Source organism: Anomaloglossus baeobatrachus, chromosome 7, assembly GCF_048569485.1.
Source record: "Anomaloglossus baeobatrachus isolate aAnoBae1 chromosome 7, aAnoBae1.hap1, whole genome shotgun sequence".
Classification (NCBI taxonomy): domain Eukaryota; kingdom Metazoa; phylum Chordata; class Amphibia; order Anura; family Aromobatidae; genus Anomaloglossus; species Anomaloglossus baeobatrachus.
In genome coordinates, this window is record NC_134359.1 from 39,817,127 (window position 1) to 39,835,464 (window position 18,338).

At 46.4% G+C, this 18,338-nt stretch overlaps 1 protein-coding gene across 1 annotated transcript in view; it reads left to right on the top strand.

The window, feature by feature from the left end:
* Window positions 1-638: 638 nt before the first annotated feature.
* Window positions 639-18,338, top strand: part of GPD2 (glycerol-3-phosphate dehydrogenase 2) — a 215,591-nt gene continuing 197,891 nt past the window's right edge. The window contains 1 exon segment of the mRNA XM_075317236.1: window positions 639-965. Within this exon segment, the coding sequence (XP_075173351.1) occupies window positions 886-965 (80 nt within the window). The 5' untranslated portion in view covers window positions 639-885.

The following is an 18,338-nucleotide window of genomic DNA, read 5'->3' on the forward strand; positions in this document are numbered from 1 at the left end:
GAAACTTCTCTATTTTCTGGGTTACATTGAAGCGCCCTTACATGTTGGATGAATATGGGCCAGAGCTGCCAACCTTGGCATTACCAGGTCGCCATCTAATCTTTGTAGGTTTGTCCTCATCCCACCAATGTCAGATGTCAAGGCAAAGAAGGATCAGGCTTATTGGATTTCAGCATGCCTGATCCTTTCTTCTTAAGAAATATAATCTTCTGCCAGAGGTATCCGCAAGCCGCATATATCTCCTGTAAAGAACACATGTGGGGTCAGGTACCAGTGTGTGAATTTGGCCTTTTTATTGCACGGACTGGCTCCTGCTTTCTAGGATCACCACTGTCCTCAGAGTACATAGACAAAGCCGAGGAAACTTCAGTAGCCGTAGCTTTACTTTCACAGACCCGCATTGTTCCAAGGTGTCAGTTTTAGGAAATCGGGAAAACTGCAGCAACCCAAATTATTTTCTTAACTACCGTGTGCTGTACAAGTGATTTTAAGGCGATACCAGACTATTCTGAGTGGAGAGGGTCATCCGAGGGCGCGAGAGATGAACTGTGGCAGCTGTGGTCTAAAATTATATGTTCGGTCCTTGTGTATCTCTTAAGTGTTCTTCAAATGTCAACCTGAAGAAATGCTGCAGCTTCTTACACCGGCAGATATGAAACTGCCGCCATCATCATTTATATTCCCAAGAAACAACACTTAGAATACACAAAATATTTATTATACTGAGCAATATGATTTCCGAGATGTATCGGATTATAGGAAAGCTGGGTGGCAGCAGATACGGCTGGAAGTACAGTGGAACCTTGGATTAAGAGTAACTTAGTTTGAGAGCGTTTTGCAAGACAAGCAAAGCTTTTTATAAATGTGTAACTTGGTTTAAGAGCAATGCTTTGCAATAAGAGCAAATACTCACCGTGCACCGCTTCCGGTTCTGTCCTTTCACCGCGCTCTGACCCGCTCTGGAGGTAACTTTCTGTACATATGTACTGTATACAGTATACCATTGTACAGTATATACTATATTGATTTTCTATGAATTTGCATTTGTGGATACAGTATTGTACTTTCTTATTAATAACCAGTGCAGCACATTGCTTGTACCTCCCGCACACCAACAATTCTATTATAAGCTAATGTGCAGTTTGTTTTATACATTTTTTACTGTACAGTATTTTGTATTAGTGACTGTAATAATTGTATATGTATAAAGTACATTATTTTGTATTACTGTAATAAGTTTGTATAAATGCAGTAAATATTTTTGGGTTGTGGAATGAATTGTCTGCAATTTCAATTATTTCCTATGGGAAAATTCGCTTTGATATAAGAGTAACTTGGTTTAAGAGCGCACTCCCGGAACCAATTATGCTCGTAATCCAAGGTTCCTCTTTATATGTCTCCCAGGACCACAGCTCTCCTGGACTTCTGAGTGACAGATATGCTATATGTTGCAGTCTGCGTATGTTCAGATTTACAGTACCTTTTTTGTTGCGTTTTTTTAAAACCGTATATGGAATCACAGGCATTTTTGTGCATTTTTGATACCTTTTTTTTTTTTTTTTGTGCTAAACAATTTTAATCTTAACAATAAAAATCCTAAAGTAAAAACGTTGAAAAATGGTCTGTGCAATGCATCATGGGTGAAAAAAGCACAGGAAAAAGAGCCTTAAGGCCGCTTTACACACTGCGATATCGGTACCGATATCGCTAGTGAGCGTACCCGCCTCCATTGTTTGTCGCACAACATCGCACGGACCCGTCACATGCACTTACCTTCCCTGCGACGTCGCTGTGACCGGCGATCCGTCTCCTTTCTAAGGGGGTGGTTCGTTCAGCGTCACAGCGACGTCACAGCAGCGTCACTGAACCGCCGCCCAATAGTAGCGGAGGGGCGGAGATGAGCGGGATGTAACCTCCCGCCCACCTCCTTCCTTCCTCATTGCGGGCGGCAGCAGGTAAGGAGATGTTCCTCGCTCCTGCGGTGCCACACATAGCGATGTGTGCTGCCACAGGAATGAGAAACTACATGGTACACGCAGCAGCAGCAATAATCGAGAATAGGGGGGGCATGTCACTGATGAGCGATATTGACCGTTTTTGCGACGATTCAAAATCGCTCATAGGTCTCACACGCAACGACATCGCTAAAGCGGCCGGATGTGCGTCACAAATTCCGTGACCCCAACGAGATCGCTTGAGTGATGTCGCAGCATGTAAAGCGGCCTTTAGGCTATTTGCGCACATTGTGGGGTTTTTTTTTTGTGTGCGTTTTTAGCGGCAAAAACCACAAACGCAGCAACGCATGCGTTTTTACCATGTTTCGGTGCGTTTTTGACTGCATTTTGCTGCGTTTTTGATCGTTGCGGTTTGCTGTTTAGCGCACTTGCGGTCAAAAACCGCACCAATACCGTATAGAAAACCGCAGGTGTTTTTGATGCATTTTTTCCGCGGGTCGGTCCCTGCCATTTGTCGCGGGCGGCGGGGCGCTGCGCTCACCACGCTCGGGTCCGGCGCCGCTGCTCGGTGGCTCGAGCGTTGGGCCGGATCCGGGGACTCGAGCGGCGCTCCTCGCCCGTGAGTGAAAGGGGTGGTTTGTTGGTGATTGGGAAGTCAGTCCGTGACGCCACCCATGGTTTGTGGTGAGGTTGGGACACCACCGCTACTCTGTACGGGGATCCCGGGAGCGATGGCAGGGAGCAGCTGGGATGTTTCTCTCCCCTCCGTGGGTAGGGGGGGTTTTGGCAGTCCCGGGGCCCGGAGTTGTTGTCTGTAAGGTGGCTTGCGGGGCTTGGCCAGGTGCAGGGTCGCGGGGCAGCGCAGTGCCAGACGACATGGTGGTACTTACTCAGCCAGTAACGCACACGGAGTCTCTGGTAAAACAAACGGCTGGATGGACGAGTCACACAGACGGCTGCAGCGGTCACTCCCGGTAGGTTGGCAATAACTGTCTCTCCCTGCACCGGTATTATGTTCTTGGCCCCAATGGCTTCCCACCGGTAACCCGCTCCCCAGTGGTTGATTGGCTAAGGGAGCCCCTGTTTGCCCGCAGGCTGTGGCCCTGGGAGCTCTAGCTCTGGCGGTAGCTTTCTCTCCCTCACGGTTTGGACGGTTGCCTTCAGTTGGGTCTTTACTGCTGGGAAACCCCGGAGGTTCCTGTCGCTGACAGATTTGACTGGTTTAACGGCGCCTCCTAGCCTGGTTGGGGTCCGTAGGCCCTGCCGGATGGTGCTGGCTTCTCTTCGCTCCCCGATCCGGTACCGGCGGGCCACCGCCCGTCCCCGGTCCTTACGGTTGTGCGTCAATCTGCCTCTCCTGCAGACGGTCACCACCGTCTGCCAACCTTGCTGTCAGGTGCCCGGGCCACGTACCCGGACACGGCCAGTCAGTTCCTCCACTACCACTTCCCTGACTCTCACTCTCTACACTCCAAACTGATCTGCTTTCCTTTCCCGCCTCCAGGGCTGTGAACTCCTCAGTGGGTGGGGCCAACCGCCTGGCTCCGCCCCATCTGGTGTGGACATCAGCCCCTGGAGGGAGGCAACAAGGATTTGTGTGTGTGGCTGATGTGCCTAACCGGGGTGTGGGGTGTGTTGTTGCAGTACCTGTGACGTCCTGGCTTGTCCAGTGCGCCACACATTTTTTTACCATTATCTTTGGCAAATAACGCAGGCACCTGCAGAAAAGAAGTGACATGCTCATTCTTTTTCTCAAGAAATTCTGCAGAAAGAATGTTCTTGAGAAAAAAAACTTAGTGTGCGCACAACTATTTTTTTTTTTCCGTAGGTTTTGCTGGGGAATGTCTGCAGAAAGGTTACAACCATTTTCTCAAGAAATTTCTACAGAAAAAGCGCAAAAAAACGCGGGTAAAAATGCAGTGTGCGCACAGGGCCCAACACGCAGAAAATAATTGACATGCCCCCCCCCTTTTTTTTTTTTTTTCTCAGCTCAAAAATGCAGCTAAAAAAAAAAAAAAAAAAAGCTGTGTGTGGAAAGCAAAAATGAAAATCAGAATTTGCTGGGGAAGTAGTCATACAGTTTGGAGCCAAATAACGCACCTGAAAAACGCGCAAAAACGCACTGTGCACACAGCCTTAGGCGATGTGTGCACTAGAAAGTCTCTTTTTCTCAAGGAAAATCCGGACCCTCTTAAAGAATCCCACACCCGTGGTAAAAAAACCATAACAAAACCGCAACGAAATCCGCTTGCGATTTTGCCGCAGTTTTTCCCCGGGTTGGTCCCTACGGATTTTTACCATTATCTTTGGCAAAAATCGCAGGTACCTGCAGAAAAGAAGTGACATCCTCATTGATTCTGCACCGGAAATCCGTGGGTAAATCCGCAGGTATAAAAAAAAACGCAGTGTGTGCACAACATTTTTTAAAACCCATAGGATTTGCTGGGGAATGACTGCAGCAATATTAGACACATTTTCTGCAGTAAATCCGCAGCGTGCGCACAGGGCCTTATGGTCGCAGTATAGCAGCCAGTTTGGAGGTTGTTTCCAGAGACGGATGTAACTATGGGCGATTGAAATAAAATGTTTCCAGTTATTTCTTTTTAATCTATAGGGAAGGGCTCGTTAATGATTTCTGACACTATATTTGCTGCTGTGTGCAATCTGCGAACGCAGCAACTCCAACGTGTGTCAGCCAGCTTTTAATTATTCCATTACCGAGGCTAGGCAGACAGCTGGTGTACGAGGCGCGTCCTTGCTGCCGGGCTCCTGCCAGATTTCACTTTCATTGCTTGAAGGTGCCTTATACAATAAAACCGGTTCTGTTACCTGGAAGACTGTTGTGTGTTCCTCCCGTTGTGAGGACGTATCCCCGAGATATTACCGGTATCCTCATCAAAGGCGGCCGCACGACGAGCGGGGACTGACCGGCAGGACATCATCTCAGCAAAATGTGTGTGGGGTTATCGGGGAAGGGGGGGGGGGGGGGGGATGGGAAGATCGGGAAGGACATGGTAAACTGAATGCACAGATTTTGGATACACAACACCGGAGTACGGTAACCTAACTCTTTTTGGGTTACCATTTGTTTCTTTGCGTATTCCTGGCTAAGGCTGGAGTTACACTTGCGAGTGTAAAATCGGACCGAGTCTCATGCTAGAAAGTAGCATGCGCTCTGTCCGAGTGTTGATCCGTGTGCAATGCAACTGCAATGCGATTCTGTGATTTTTCTCATGATTGTAGTCCATGTGCAATCCGTGTGTGATCCGTATGGGATCCGTTTTTATTCTTAGCAACTATGTCATCTGCCATTCAGCTCTGCTACATGGCCGGTGACAGCAGACACAGAGAGAGCCGCGGGATCAGAATGAAGTCGAATGAACTTCACCCGACTTCATTGTCATCCCGCGGCTCTGTCTGCGTGTCATGGCCTGATTTTCGGTCACCGGTGAAGGTCTCACCGGTGACCGCAAATCCCCTGAGTGACTTAGCGCAGATCACTTATCAGCGGTGCCGTCACTGAGGTTACCCGCGGCCACTGCTGAAGTCCTCCTGCTGAGATCTGTGGCCGCGAGTAACCTGAGTGACGTCATTGCTGATAGCGCGACTCACTTTAGTCGCTGCGGGGAGCTCACAGAGAGTGGTCATGGTCTGTGGCCGCTCCCGTCAGCTTCTGATGTAGCAGAGCTGAAAGCGTTGTGGGACCTCTGTGGATTAAGTCGGACCTGGAGGGGTATTTGGGGGTTTAATAAAGTGGTGAAAGAAGATGTTTTTTTTTTTTTTTTTTTTGTCATTTATTTCAAATAAAGGATTTTTTGGTGTATGTCTTTATTTTCTTTATCTTACAGGTTAATCATGGAAAGTATCTCGGGGAGACGCCTGCCATGATTAACCTAGGACTTAGTGGTTGCTGCCATTAACTCCTTATTACCTCAATTGCCACCGCACCAGGGCAATTCGGGATGAGCCGGGTACAGTCCCGGGACTGTGGCATCTAACGGATGCGGCAATTCCGGGTGGCTGCTGGCTGATAGTTAGGCTGCGGGGCTCCCCATAACGTGGCGCTCCCCATCCTGACAATACCAGCCTCCTGCCGTATGGCTTTACCCTGGCTGGTATGAAATTTGGGGGGAACCGCACGTCCTTTTTTTTTTTTTTTAATTATTTAATTTACTGCACGATATAGACCCGCCCACCAGCAGCTGTGATTGATTGCAGTGACACAGCTGTCACTCATCATGGGGGCGTGTCTGACTGCAACCAATCACAGGTGCCGGGGAAAGCAGTGAATACTAGATGGAATAATGAGCAGCTGGCTTTTTCAAAAGAGGAGAAGCTGCCGGAGGTTTGTGACAGCCGTGCAGCGCCGCGCCGGTGATCGGGGATCGGTGAGTATGAGAGAGGGGGGAAGAGAGACCGACAGAGAGAGAGAGAATAGAGACCGAGAGGGAGACAGAGAGACCGACAGACAGAGAGACTGACAGCGACAGACCTCACTCATTTCCAGTGTTTTCTGCAACATGCGATAAATGTATTTAGAAAAACACATGTCACTAGGATGGTGTATGTGCCGTCCGTGTGACATCCGTTTTTTTTTCACGCGCCCATAGACTTGTATTGGAGTGACTCGCACGTGAAACTCACCCAAACGCAGCATGCTGCGATTTTTTTTTTTTTTTTTTTTTTTTTTTTTTTTTTTCCCTCAGTCCGATTTGGACTGAAAAAAAAATAGCAGATCGGAGCTGCATCATTGATTAACATTAGTCTGAGTGCAATGCGAGATTTACTCGCATTGCACTCGTGCGAGTTAATCGCAAGTGACTCCAGCCTAAGGAATAAGTTAACTGAGAATCTGTCAGCGAGCACATTCTGACTGTTGTGATTTTAACTGATGTTTTCTGAACTCTCCACTGATTTCTGACCTCATCGAAGCACAGCTCAACTCCGATGTGGTCAATTGTCATAAATTAACACAAAAGGAGCTCAGGAAGAAGTTACAAACTCACTGACTGATCTCAGGTATCTCATTCTGCAGCCATCAATATGCAAAAACACAAATGGACTATAAGGCCTCATTCACTCATCAGTATTTGCCAAAACCCAGAGCATCTCCAAAACACAGAACAGGCGTTGATCTTTCTATTATAGTTTTTCCTCTGTAAGTTCCACTCCAGACTTTGGAAAACAAGCAGTGATGTAACAATACCTCCGTGTGAACAGTGCAACATTTTTAATGAAACTTAAAGGGAATCTGTCAGCAGGTTTTTGCATGATGTAAGCAAAGAGATCCTGATTCCAACGATGTATCACTTAGATTACTGGGTGCAGCTGTTCTGATCCAATTAGAATTTTTAGATTTAGCAATGTAGCAGAGCTGAGAGAGCTGCCCCCGCCCACACCAGGCTCCCTATAGAGATTGTTCAATGACTGTGAGTTGTTAATCAGAGGAAGGAGTGTGCCGGACTACTGTGTGTGACATTGTAGTCCATGCAATGATAAGGCTCCTGCTGCTTAAACACACATAACAAATAGCAGATTGGACTGTGACAAGACAGGCATCCCTGAATTATCTGTGTTAACCCTGCAGTATTCTGTCTTCAGCTTACATAGCAAAAACCTGCTGACCGATTGCCTTTCATTGCAAAACTGATTGCCCAAAATATATACATTTATGAAGACAAATAAGTTGCCCATGTGCTTTTTTTATTGTGCTTGGGAACATATGAGGGAATATCACCCATATTGTATATGATATCCCCATCACTGTAAACTGTACCATTATTAGCAGTTACATATTGTGCATATAAAAGCAGCCGGCTGCCACCCGCATGTCCTACACCTCGCTGATCTCTAATGCCTAATACCCTGAGTAAGCCCCCCCCCCCGCAGACGCAGCAGTGTGGGGTGCACATTACAGTTCCCGAGAAACTTTTTTTCTTAGGCTACTTTCACACTTGCGTTGGACGGCTTCCGTTGCATTGCGTTGTGTGACAGATGCAACGGATGCTACGGATCGTACAAAACAACGGAAAGCTTTTATTTATTTTTTTTCTTCTTTACAGGTTTACCGGCAGCAGACTATTGTGAACGATCAGCTGATCACCCGGCGGCCGGGCGCTCAGCTGATCGCTCTCAGATGCCGGCGGCCGGGCGCTCAACTGATCGCTCTCAGATGCCGGCGGCCGGGCGCTCAACTGATCGCTCTCAGATGCCGGCGGCCGGGCGCTCAGCTGATCGCTCTCAGATGCCGGCGGCCGGGCGCTCAGCTGATCGCTCTCAGATGCCGGCGGCCGGGCGCTCAGCTGAGCGCTCTCAGATGTCGGGCGCTCAGCTGAACGTTCGGCCACCGAGAAACAAAATAAAGTTTCTGTGATTTTAAAAAAAAGAGCATGAGCAGTGAAAAATAAAGCTTTCCGTCGCTCAAAAGAACGTTACATGCAGCGTTCCTTCCGCCCGACGTCCAGCGGATGCAACGCTGACACTTGCGTTACAGTGCGTCGTCCATTCAAGTCTATGGAGAATAGCGCAGTGCATTAACGGACTGTGCTATTCTCCATAGTGACGGACTGCGCTGAACGCAAGTGTGAAAGTACCCTTAATGACACGTGATGCTCGCTTTGTTATAACAGACGTCCCACAAGAGCAATCTGTGCTGGACCTCTCCTGTATGAAATGGGGCCCCACTGATATCCTTTAAACTGAAGCAAGAATGTGAAAATTAATGTGTGACGCCCCTGAAGCTTCAGGCACCACAGGGTATTACACCTTCTTTAAGGGGTAATATCCATCCCGGGTTAGGAGGGGGTTAACTGCCGGTGGCTTCACAAAACACACACATACAACAGCAAGGTGCCTTCCCGCAGAGGGGGTGGACTAGGGCAGACAGGGAGGTTAGCCATCATGAAGCATGGGACTTCCCCAGTCGCTAGGACAACCACTGGGGGTGGGCACCACATGGGTTAGAAGTAGGCGCAACCATCTCACTAGGGCAGCCTTTCCCGGGAACAGCTTGGGATAACATCCAGCACTGACAACAGGGGTTGAGGGTTTCTCTTCCTTCGTGGGCCCGTGGTTTGGAGCAGGAGGCTCGGCCCGGGTTTCGGATAGCAACCGAGGGACACTTCACTAAAAAGACTTCCACGGGCACCTGTGGTGACCGCCAACTATCCTGGATCAGCTGGAGCCCATTGTGGCAGAAACCGGTACTCTGGGGCAGCGCCTGAACTACCTGTGAGTAAAAGACCTGGAACCGCAGCCCCTGCCTCTGCCTCTCATTTGCCGTCGCCGTCACCCAGCACTGCGGCGCCAACGGGGACTACCACCACCCCTGTCTGTCCTCCGTCATCATCCCCAGGGTAACTCTGTTCCTCCTGTGGGGAGCGACACCATCCCGGCTGCGACCTTCACCATCAGCCTCGGAGAGCAGCACCCGCAGAGGCGGCCCATCTCTGGCCGCGGACCACAGGTGGCGTCACGATCTAAAAAGACTTTCCTCACCGTCACTACTACCATCCTCCATGCTTCCTCCCGTCTACCGCCTTCCCTCCCTCATGTACGCCTCAGGGTCACGAACCCGGGCCAGGCCAGCCTGTGATGACGCAGAGCATCTCGTACCCCCGGCTTAGGGACGAGTCGGGTAAAAACCCCTCAATGCCAGGGTGTTACATATGCATCGTATTGGTAGTGTGAGAACCAAGACCACTGCGTGAGTCTCGTATCGTATCACCCGGCACAGCCGCACACTCTCCGGACAGGAGTATCTCCGCTGCATAGAGATACATGCAACCGACCTGCTCCTGTCAGGAGAGTGTGCGGCCATGTTGGGTGTTGCGATGTGGGATACACACCAGCCTAAGGGTATGTGCAAACGATCAGGAAACAGTGAGTCCTGGACGCAGTGTCTTCTCCTGCGGGGCCGTCCGTATCCTTCACAGGAGACCGTAGCTGTCCCCGCCCATGATTAGGGTTCGGGCCACGGTGGCCTTTAGCTTTATTCTCCCCATGCGGAGAAAACGCGTCTCCGCAGCATAAATTGACATGCTACGGCTCAGAAAGCCGTGCCACAGGTCAGTTTATGCTGTGGAAAAAAAGCACAGTCAGTGGGAGGAGATTTCTATAAATTCATCCACTGCGCTTGTACTTTACAACGTCGCATTTTGGATGCAGTGAGAAAACGCTGCATCCAAACTTGTGCAAACCCTGATTGTGTGCACGGGCTCTTAGGAGTCATCAAGTGTTGTGCGTGGAGGAAGTAGATAGCTATCAACAGTGTTGTAAGTAAAAGCTCATGGGCCCCTGTGCAAAAGCCCCTACAGGGCCCTCAAATACTGCAAGTCTTTAGTAGCATTGGTCCTCTCATATAGGCCAAATGGACTATTTGGGCCCCCTAGGCTCCAGGGCCCGGGTGAGATTGCAACCGCTTCACTTGTAGTAGTCCTGCACCCGCCTATCAATGGTAGAGCGCTCCCATCCTGAGATTCCACAGGAGGCTTCTATGGCTCCATGTTCTCATGATTGGCGGAATGGCTTCCACTGTCCCATTATTACGGGCCTCTTGTAGGTAATTATTCATCTATTCCAGAGTGCTGAATACCTGGTATGTATCACCGCGTCATATCGGAGCCTGGCACTCCTGCTTCTGTACTTTGGGATCTGCCCTGCCGATATAATGTGTACCTAGTATGAGTCATAGGTTAAAAATCCACAGAGGAGAAATGGCGGAACTTAATTTCTCAAGATTTGCAGCCATTTTTCAGGGCTGAGCTGTCCTATACATCAGCGCAGTCATTTTATATGTTCCAGTGATGTCACTGATGACATCATAGACGTCATTGACGTTCAAATTAAACCTGCGGGCACTGTCTATACATGTAGTGGTGCAGCTGACGAATCTGTGTCAGGGTTTTGTTGCCAAACTTTTTTTTTTTTTTTTTTAATAAGCACCTTTTTGACAATTGTGTACTGGAGTTATGTCCTTAGCAGCCAGTCTCTTAATAAAATGGGGTGCACAATAGATAATAAATTGGCTAATGTTTCCATGTGGGTCGGAGGCAGCCTGCATATACCGTCTGTGGGTCGGAGGCAGCCTGCATATACCGTCTGTGGGTCAGAGGCAGCCTGCATAAACAGTCTGTGGGTCGGAGGCAGCCTGCATATACCGTCTGTGGGTCGGAGGCAGCCTGCATATACCGTCTGTGGGTCGGAGGCAGCCTGCATATACCGTCTGTGGGTCGGAGGCAGCCTGCATATACCGTCTGTGGGTCGGAGGCAGCCTGCATATACCGTCTGTGGGTCGGAGGCAGCCTGCATATACCGTCTGTGGGTCGGAGGCAGCCTGCATATACCGTCTGTGGGTCGGAGGCAGCCTGCATATACCGTCTGTGGGTCGGAGGCAGCCTGCATATACCGTCTGTGGGTCAAACAGAACTGAAGACCGGACATAAAATATTAGGGATTTGCTTTTTTGGGAATATTGCCCTGTGTTTTTATAGGTTTACATAGTGTAGGTGAAATATTTTGGAATAAAACATTATATTGGAAGAGAATCAGTTACAATTAGAGGCGGAAGGGGTAATACCATAACACAAGGTGACAGTGTTCCTATGTGTTTACTCAAAATACTCTGTGCTGCTGTTTACACAACAGCCCACCCCTCCTCTGTGCATTTCAGGACACAGACAAAATCACATGTTGGAAATTGAGAAATGACAATGGGGACGTCCTCTGACCAGAGCTGACAATTGGGGACATCAGTCTTTGTGTCAGGGATTGTGTTGCACCTTGTCCTGATAATAAGGGATAATTGCTGTCCAGGCGATGGCTGCTCCTCTCCACTTTATCAGTGTCCTGGAGCCCGGATTTATCAGTGGTTATAGGGAGTGACGGGGTCACAAAGAGAATTACTGCCATCATAAAACCGAGATATATACAAGATTTCAATATAAATTTACTATGTGTGTAGATAATCTAATAATACCATCATGTAGAAAGAAGGAGCCTCTGTGTAGTTTTCTAGAATCTGTCCTTTAAGCAAAAGAAACCGTAAGTGAAATTCTAAAAACTCCACTATGATCCTACAGATCCCTCTCACCACCTGATGTCTTCTGTAGGGCTGATATTAGGACAGATCATTATTTAAAGGGAACCAGTCATGTTGTTTTCAATATTAAACCACCCCATTGTGTTCTGAATGATGCAATGTGCATCACTAACATGGTTTTAAAAAACTAATAAATCCATGTGTCACGAGGTCCTTCTCCGATATCACACAATCAACAGAGCGAGAGATGAGTGAACAATCCAAAGAACATTTATTCCAAGCAAATCAGAAGGTTCATAAAATAATCCACCACACAGAGGGTAAAATAGTCCAGTAATGGGATAAATGTCCCGGGCATGAGTCGCAATCCTCCAGCATTCCTTTTCTAGGGAAATTGGGTTTTCTCAAGGTCTCTCTGGGGTGCGGGCTGCAGCCTCAGCTTCTCCCACAGAGGATAAATCTTACTCCTTCTTTCTTGTCCTTCTCAGCCTGAATGAATCATCCCCCAGGTAAGCAGACAGGTTGGGTGGATTCCAGGCCCCCCCCCTCTCCGAGAAGTAGGGACATAAGCACTATAGGGGGTGATTAACCTGTAGACAGGACAATGTACACACAAGGCAACACTCTCAACATCTGTACATATACAACCCACCATATCCCACCATTATACCATGTATTTATCTAAAAAAAAGACTTGATATGCTTAGGTGAATGCATTAAGTACCTTAGATTTCAGTCATAGTTGCAGAGCTTTTGCTGGGATCAGTCACCTGCCTGAACTTGAGTGACAGTGACTGATCCCAGCAAGAGTTCCGCCTCGATTACTGAAACCTAAGGTATTTATTGCATTCATTAAAGCATATAAAGTTGTTTTTTTTTTTTTTTAAGATAAATACTTGGATTTTTTTTTTGTTTTTAAACCATTTAGTGATGCACATTGCATCATTTAAAACACGTTGGGAGCTATTTAATATATATATTATATTAATCATCTGTGTCCTCAATGAGCCTTTACGTTACCGACTGAGATTCATGCATAGATCCAACAATGAGGATGATGATTGGCAGCAGCAGGGGTTAATGAATTAGAGGATGGTGACCATTCAGAGTAGTATATGACCTACTGGGTCCACAAAAATGGGAGCTGCTCGTACCAGAAACTTTTTTTTTTTTTTTTCTCTTACCAAGTGCTTATTCAGACCATATTCTCATAGGAGATCAATTTGAGGTCTTCTCGGACAGCACTCATACCTGTGATAGTCTATGGGGCTATCCTCATGGTTGTGATTTATTGTGGACCAAGTGGTCCTCGGAAAATAGATTTTTATCTGAGCATTGGATCAAAACCAGCAATGCAAGTCAATGGGTCCATGAAAAAAATGGCTAGAGTTCTGCCCAATTTTCAAGGACTGTCAGAAAGTAGAAGGTGGAGAGAAATCAGACGTCTGTATGAGCCCTAAGGCCACTTCCAGACTTTTCATCAAGTTTCATCCATGTTCTGGAAAAGGAAACAAATGTTCATCTGACCTGATCAAAAATGGCTTTGAACTCCTAAGATGTGCATGTACACTAAATCCCAGTTGATGGAATTTAGAGTCCGTGCATAATGGACTATATGGAAAATTGCTAATCTTGTCCAGCACTCAATCTCCCAATTTTTCAAGTTTAAAAAGAGCTTTATTTATTCATTAAAAAGATACACAAGTTTAAAAACAGAACATCCTGCAAAAAAAGACCTACACGTTTCGAACCTAGAAATATGTATGGTTCTTAGCCAAGAACTAAGCAATCACCAAGAATCTTACATATTTGTAGGTTTGAAACATGTAGAATTTTATTTTTACAGGATGTCCTGTTTTTAAACTTGTGTTTTTTTTTTTTTTTTTGTTTTTGTTTTTTTTTTTTTTTTTTTGTATCTAAAGCTCTTTCTTTACTTGCAAAAATTGGGAGATTGCGTGATGTATAAGATTCCGGTTGTCTCCTTGTGCATATTCTGCAGCGGAACCTGAGATTTGTTGTTCTGTTTAGTTTAGGACATGTGCACCCAACGTCTTCAGACGCTGATGTACCCGCCGAGCTTTTGAAGCAGAAGATACTTCAAACACTGGCACTATGATCCTGAAGCTGCTTCTGTGGCGTCTTTCTGCTTTTGATGCCACTTCGCTATTTTGATTTTTAAAACTGTATTTACAAAATAGAGATCCAACTGAATAATGGTCAGGACTAGTGTTGAGCGGACCCGAACTGTGAAAGTCCGGATCCAAGCGGTTTCACCGTCCGATCCGAGTCCGACCTGGACCCGGGAATCCGGCTGCACGATCTGTTTTTTTTTTTCTTTTTTTTCTCTTTCTCTTTTTTTCTCGCGCTCTCTTTCGCGCTCTCTTTCGCGCTCTCTTTCGCGCTCTCTTTCGCGCTCTCTTTCGCGCTCTCTTTCGCGCTCTCTTTCGCGCTCTCTTTCGCGCTCTCTTTCGCGCTCTCTTTCGCGCTCTCTTTCGCGCTCTCTTTCGCGCTCTCTTTCGCGCTCTCTTTCGCGCTCTCTTTCGCGCTCTCTTTCGCGCTCTCTTTCGCGCTCTCTTTCGCGCTCTCTTTCGCGCTCTCTTTCGCGCTCTCTTTCGCGCTCTCTTTCGCGCTCTCTTTCGCGCTCTCTTTCGCGCTCTCTTTCGCGCTCTCTTTCGCGCTCTCTTTCGCGCTCTCTTTCGCGCTCTCTTTCGCGCTCTCTTTCGCGCTCTCTTTCGCGCTCTCTTTCGCGCTCTCTTTCGCGCTCTCTTTCGCGCTCTCTTTCGCGCTCTCTTTCGCGCTCTCTTTCGCGCTCTCTTTCGCGCTCTCTTTCGCGCTCTCTTTCGCGCTCTCTTTCGCGCTCTCTTTCGCGCTCTCTTTCGCGCTCTCTTTCGCGCTCTCTTTCGCGCTCTCTTTCGCGCTCTCTTTCGCGCTCTCTTTCGCGCTCTCTTTCGCGCTCTCTTTCTCTTGGATCCGGACTTCTTTGACAACCCGCGGCGGACCCGGATTATTGGCAGTCCGCTCAACTCTAGTAAGGACACTTCTTTCAGCTGCTTCACGGCTTTCAAAGCCTGAAATTGTTTTTTAAAAAAAAAAAAAAAAGCTCAAAATACGGAACATAAGTCATTTTGATATTGGTGTGTGTGTGTGTGTGTATGTATATGTGTGTGTGTGTGTATGTATATGTGTGTGTGTGTATATATATATATATATATATATATATATATATATATATATATATATATATATATATATATATATATATATATATATATATATATATATATATATATATATATATATATATATATATATATATATTTTTTTTTATTTTTTTTTAGCAAAGTCAATGAGAATTCTGAAATCTTGTGCACGCGTTGCTTATGTTTTTCCTTGCAGATTTGGTGCAGAAAATAATAATATGCAGCATGTCAATTCTTGGTGTGTTTTTCAACCCTTCCTCCCCATGATTATAAAAAATAAATATAATAAACCGCATGGTAAAAAAACGCACCTTTGGTGCATTTTTCTACCAGAAGATGCAGATTTCTTGCAAAAAAATTCTGCACCAAATGATCAGCCTTATGTGGATTCATTACATGGCGCATGTGAAAAAAATCTTTGGCCTAATTAAAGGGAACCTGTCACCAGATTTGTCCACTATAAGCTGCGGCCACCACCAGTGGACCCTTATATACAGCGTTCTAGAATACTGCATATAAGAGCCCAGGCCGCTGTGGATAACCTAAAAAAACAGCTTTTATAATACTCACCTAAGGGGGTGGTCCAATCCGATGGGTGTCGTTGCTCTCCAGTCCGGCGCCTCCTCTCTGGGGTGATCTCTGTCCTCCTTCTTTGCAGCCTAGTGTGGATGATGCGTCCTAGGTCATCCACACAAAGGCCACCATTTCGGTCCTGCGCAGGCACTCTTTGGCAAATCAAAGTATTGTATTGTAGTGCACATGCGCGGGCGGTCTTTGACCTTTCCTCGCGCCTGCGCATAACAGTAGTTTGATCTGCCCTCTGCTAGGCAGATCAAAGGGCGCCTGAGCAGGACCACAATGGCGGCCTCTGTGTGGATGACGTAGGAAGGGTCATCCACACTGGGCTGTGAAGGAGGATGGTGATTGCCACAGAGAGAGAAGCGACATCCATTGGACCGGACCGCCCCGTAGGAGAGTATTTTATAAAGGTGTTTTGTTATGTTATACAGCGGCCTGGGCTCTTATATACAGTATTCTGGAACGCTGTATATAAGAGCTCACTGGTGGTGGCCACAGCTTATAGTCGCCAAATCTGGTGACATGTTCCCTTTTAAACCTGACAACTTTTGGTCAATTGTGCCATCTGAGAAGAGAACCTCTAAGATTTATTTATTTGTCCATGTTAGTATTCATTCTATATAAACATATCTGGAAATGATCAGCTGCTTCTTTGGGGAAATCTGGCTGCAAGTGTTTAATTTCCCTGTAGCGCCCCCACAGGGCAAATGAAGCATTACATGGGCCTATTGAAGAGGCAATAAGATGTCGATAGTCTTCATATACACAGGGTCCTGAAAAGTAAGAGCTGCTTTTTTTTTCTTTTCTTTTAGTGGATGATGATCCCAAATACCGCACCCTATCACATCAGGATACCATAAAAATGGGCTTGAAAAGGGATTTTCTGAAATGGATAATTTCATGTTGAACTGCTGGATGTGATTAAAACAAAAGAGGGAAAATTTGTTTTGAGCCTAGTTCCTCGTTTCGCCACATGGCACCAGCGTGGTAATGTCACATGTCCCTGTTTCGCCCGTCCGTGGGATTTCACCGGCACTCCATGGTTTTGCTATGTCTCGGCCTTTGATGTTACACATCCTTCCCCCGCCGATTCCTCACTTTACAACTGAAACTTAATTTCTCCTTTCTGTTCCTTGAAACTTCCCATGAAACTGTCTGTATATTATGAACAGAAATAACAATGGCATTTTAAAATATGGCTGTTGCATTTCTCTTATGTCTGAATCCAAAACCTAAAAAATGTGTCTTTTATGAGGAAGTTCAAGTTCAGAATATGTGGATTTCTGAGAAATGCTAAAGCTTTCTTAATATTTTCGTGTATGTTATATATAATTTTTATTATTTTTTATTTATTAATTATATTTATATATAATTTTTTATTATATCATTTTTTATTATATTTATATATAATTTGTAATTTTATTTATATATAATTTTTTATTATATTATCATTTTTATTTTTATTATATATATAAACATTTTTTTTTTTAAATTTTTGCATTGTTTTGAGTATAAAATACTCTTTTCTGCATTTACAGGATTATATTTAAAGGGATTTTCCATTGCTATGACTTATTGATGACCCATCCTTATGATGGGTCATCAATATCAGAGCCTTGGGAGTCCAATCCACGCAAATTAGTTGCGTTCAAATAGGTACAAAAATAGATACTGAGGTGCAGTACCTGGGAGTGGCCACTACACAATGTGCGGCGCTGTAGTGTTCTGCTATTACATTGGGCTGCCACAGGAGGGAGCTAGTAACAGCTGATTGCTAGCGGTGGCGGGTTTCATATTTCCAGCCAATCTTATTTTGTTGACCTCACTATCATAGTAGTAGAAACTCCGGTAGGGTGCCATAGACTTTCATGAGCATTGGCAATGTTCACGCCATTGATGATTGGGGTTGGTTGGAGTTTTTAATAGGCACACACCTCTTCATGAATCAGAGACGTCTTAAAATTGATGTCTTCACCAATCTTACTCCAGTCCAAAATTAGTTGAACAGATGCTGCATCCCACCCCCACCTCGCCCAGGCTCCGGTCATGTTAGCAGATCTGGCTGTAACTAGTATGAATGCCAAAACAACCGTAGGTTGGTTTTCAACAGGTTTCTGGCGTATACACTTCCATGAATCAGGACTGCAGTGAGTAATGCATAGACACTGTAAACTTAAGGCCGCTTTACACGCAATGACATTGCTAACGAGATATCGTTGGGGTCACGGAATTCGTGACGCACATCCGGCCTCGTTAGCGACGTCGTTGCGTGTGACACCTACGAGCGACCGCTAACGATCCGAAATACTCACCAAATCGTTGATCGTTGACACGTCGTTCATTTCCCAAATATCGTTGCTGTTGCAGGACGCAGGTTGTTCGTTGTTCCTGAGGCAGCACACATCGCTATGTGTGACACCCCAGGAACAAGGAACCACACCGTACCTGCGTCCTCCGGCAACGAGGTGGGCGTGTTGTTAATGCGGCTGCTCTCCACCCCTCCGCTTCTATTGGCGGGCCCCTGTGTGACGTCACTGTGACGCCGCACGAACCTTCCCCTTAAAA